The 4,252-nt window shown below is 42.2% G+C and overlaps 1 protein-coding gene across 1 annotated transcript in view; it reads right to left on the bottom strand.

The window, feature by feature from the left end:
• LOC101862178 (Na(+)/H(+) exchange regulatory cofactor NHE-RF1) overlaps window positions 1–4,252 on the bottom strand; it is a gene marked incomplete in the record, with an annotated part of 79,176 nt that overhangs the window by 25,184 nt on the left and 49,740 nt on the right. Inside the window, 1 exon segment of the mRNA XM_005096661.3 lies at window positions 3,014–3,610. Within this exon segment, the coding sequence (XP_005096718.2) occupies window positions 3,014–3,610 (597 nt within the window).

Here is a 4,252-nt window from a genome sequence, read left to right as displayed (position 1 = left end):
ATTCCCCCCCCCTTTCTTTAATTTCAAACCCTTGAGGGTGTAAGAAGCGGTGGGGGAGGGGGGGGGGGTAGAGTCTGAATTCTACCATCGACTTCCAAAATTACCAGTGCCACTAGAGGTTAAAGGCATTATATTTTTTACTCGTTATTGATTCAAACCCTTTATCTCCACACAAGTTATAGAACGAACGAAAGGAGATGTTCAGCTATTCACATTAAATTAATTGTTCCGGTCAGCTTTCACCTGTTATAAAATAATAAACCCAGTAGTATATTATCCACTCACGAATCTGACACCACAGACAGAATGGTGTCTCTAAATAGTTAATGTCCGGAAAATGTTACCTGCCATACCCGACCTTTTCAGCTTCAATCAGGCAAATTAATCAGGGAGGCAAAATATCATACAGTAGACACATAAAAATACCAATAAAAATAATCTCATGGCTGCAGACAAAAATTATAAAGACAGAAACAATTACATAAACTATGGTAGATGAGAAGTCAAAGAGGTGCATCTACACACTACAGCGTTAAACACTTAAAATTATCGGTGTTATACGTGGTACGTCGCTACATGCTATGATAGTATGTAAATTAACACAAAACGAAAAAATAACAAAAACCATTAATTTACGATGTGCTGTGAAGAAAACGCAATGTGAACAAATGAACGCATGAAAAGCATAACAAATTTATAGAAAGACACAAGAAAAAAGTATCTTTAAAAACAAAGCCTGAAACAAAAAGGTATAATAAATAATAATAACACACAACTGCAAAAAATGAGCGTAAAATAATGACATCAAACCAAATCGTTACAGACGTAAACAATTCTACGGTGTCCAACAACTAGATATCGTTAAGAGAATTAAGGCAACCTACATCAAATTATAAATATATACAGGGTCCAGAGAGTGAATGCAAGGAAATAATTCGTATGGAATTATGACTAGGTTTGGGGGGGTGGGTATCTAAAGGGATGGGGATAACTTATTGGGTGTTTTTTTTTTTACCCAAGGTTTGATGGAAGATGAACCAACCAGCAGTTAGAATTCGATAAATAAATACCAAAATGATAACATGCCATGCAGATAAATCGTCCCTCGTAATACCGCCATCGTCAAAACGTACGAAGACATTCTTTATCGTAACAATACAAATTGTATGCTGGTAATCGTTTCTTTATGACACCATATCCCGCGCTTGCCGACCAGTCGTACAAAAGAAGGCACATGAACACCTGCATTAAACACCATCAATCCTGATAACTTAATGCTCCATTATGTATGTATTCTATCAGAGAAGTCATTGTGAGCTAACGTTAGAAGGACATCAAAAGAACGTCTTCAATGTGATGTAAACTTGTGTTATGAGAAGTTTGGGAACATGGGAACATGCATAGAGCTACGCGCTGGCGTAGAGACATCAATTAGCCCTTTTTTTTGGGGGGGGGGGTTGTCACAAAAGTCAAACTAATGCTGATGAACATTCGCAAAATGAATTACTTATTTTTAAATTTCTACACTATCGTTCTAATTTTGCTCTTTAAAATGACAAAATACTTCGTACCCAAAAGATACCTCCTGGGGTTAATTTTGCGAGATCTTCGTAGCACTGATTCATATTCTTATATCTCTTAGAGCCATCATCAAACATGACAATGATACTAATAAGGTAGATGACAATTCCTAAAGTACACATAAATATCTATGACTTCCAGCAGCAAAATGTTAATGCTACTAGGTAATGTCAGAAAGCAGAACCGCGTGAAGGTAGCATCACGAGATGCCTTGTGTTAAGTTTGGCAACATGCTACTATCTACCTCTGTAACACAGGAGGAAACTGCAACACAGCTGCTCTCACAAACAGCCGGAGCATGCATGACAAGACAAGCGTGAGGGGTGCACTTATTTCACGCCCTTCTCGAGAAAGCAGTAAGTCTACTCAAATGTAAGAATCTACAGTGGCTATCTACGGTGCCACTAGGTCTCAAAATTATGGTTGTGAGATGAGGTGAATGTTGAAGCAGAGCCAACCGAAACAAAGGGCGAGTTGGCTTTCAAGCAGACGGCTGCAATTTGAACATGACAAGGCGATGCTAGAAGCTGACGAGAAAGCGCAATGAGAAGACAATGCGCTAACGGGGAATTGTACATGACAAAATGTTGGGAGATGGTTCGGTGTAAACACATTGTCCAAGGAAAAAAACCTGTCTCTTCTACTTTCTCTCTAGCCTGCACTGAGAAAAAAAAACCCGCTCATTCCACCTCACATCATTTTTTTTTCTCCGATGCTCGTAAAAACGTCCACGGCAGTGTTGACGTTGAAAACATATAAGGATAACGAAAAACGAAACCCCTGAGAACAAGAAATGCTTATGCAATCTTCAGCTTTTTTAAAATGAGAATCTACAACGTCAAATCTACAACGAAAGCAGCTGTCCAAATCAGACATGGAATCTGAAAAAAAGCCCGGTCGTGCTGCTGGAAAACGTAAGACAAGTCCGCTACATGCAAACCCGGGGTGTCCTTGGGGGAAAGGGGGGGGGGGTCAAATAAAAGCTTCCATTCACGCGTTTAGTAGACGTCAAAAGTGAGTTTAAAACAATATCCTGCAAGATGAAAAGGGTAACAGGCAGCAAAAATGCAAAGCAAAGGGAAAAGGTAGGGGGGGGGGGGTCTAGTACAGGGTAATGTTAAAGGAGAAAAGGGCAGATGTGTTTAGGGGAACATGAGTGAGTCAATGTCAACTACAATCTATACTGAAACTAGTAACGGGTGGCATCTACAGCAGTGGAGTTCCCAGCATGGGGAATGCACCGTGAGCGAGAACCGGTGTCAAATTTAGCGGGCATCCTTAAATGATTTTTAAAAAAACTTTTTAAAAAACTAGTACATATACCGCAAACAATGCCACCAAACTGTTAATAGTATCTGTAGTAGGAGTTGTCAATGTGTTAGAGTGCAACTACGGGAGCCCCCAGCACGACAGCGCATGTGTCCAGCTATACCTTCCACTTCCACAGCAGGAGGAGGCGTCATAAGTTCCAGTCCCAGCTGTTCCGGTTCCGACTGTTCCGGTTCCGACAGTTCCGGTTCCAAAGGTTCCGGTTCCAAAGGTTCCGGTTCCAAAGGTTCCGGTTCCAAAGGTTCCGGTTCAAGCGGTTCCGGCTCAAGCGGTTCCGGCTCCAGCGGTTCCGGTACCGCGATCGGATATTCGATGGGAGGTGGAGGGGGCAGGGCGGGCTCCTCTTCTTCTTCCTGCTGCACAACCTCGACTCTTGCGGACACTTCCTCCTCCTCCACCTCTAAACCGGCCTGCTCTACCACCGCGTTGAATTCATTAGTTACGTCTTCTTCTGCTGCTCTAACAACATCATTGTCATCAGCATCACTATCATCAGCAGCAAACTGGCCGTTGGTCACTTCAAGGTCATCCACGGCTGCCACAAGAGCGGCCACCTCTTCCTCCTCCTCTTTCATCTCAAAAGTAACCTCCTCCTCCGCCTGCTGCTCAACCACAACAGCAGCAGCAGCAACAGCAGCAGGAGCAGGAGTTACAGCGACCTCCTGGTCCAGGTCCACGGTCTCGGGCTGTCCCTGGACATCTACGGACACATTGGGGCACACACCGTCAAACACACCAAATGCACAGGGGGGACAAACAAACACACTGCGACAACAACTTAGGTCACCGTCATTTCATGTTTGAGTTGTTGTTTTGTTTTTCTTTGATTTCTCTCTTGTTTCATTCTCTATTATTTTTTTAAGAAACGGTGGGGTGGGAGAGGGGATTTTTTGATGAACGAAACTGCACCAAAGGGGAAAAGAATTTGAAACATGGAGGACAGCTCTTAAGGCGAAACGCCCGTGAGCGCTATTTTACTCTAGAAGGTGAAATAAGGAGATCATTTCAGGAGGGAAAAAAAACTGAAGGAAAAGTCAAGCAAATAAGGAGAAAGAGCAACGGGTGAATCCAGAGGTGGGAAGGGAGGGAGGGGGGTGGACGTTTCTTCATGGTGTAGCTAGAGCATACCCTTCAGCAACAGAAAAAGAAACCCCGGAAAAAATCTACATAACTAGTTAATTTCCCAACATATGCTCAATCACTAAATTAAATAATCGCATGAGCGTACAGAGTACGTTTGTCAAGAACATTTGTGAAATTTGATGAACAATATGTATATTTTAAAAACAACAACAACAACAACAATAACAACAACAACAACAACAACAACAACAACAATAAT

Source organism: Aplysia californica, unplaced genomic scaffold, assembly GCF_000002075.1.
Source record: "Aplysia californica isolate F4 #8 unplaced genomic scaffold, AplCal3.0 scaffold00134, whole genome shotgun sequence".
Lineage (NCBI taxonomy): Eukaryota > Metazoa > Mollusca > Gastropoda > Aplysiida > Aplysiidae > Aplysia > Aplysia californica.
Note: the sequence above shows the minus strand (reverse complement) of the source record. Positions and strands in the feature narration are given on the sequence as shown.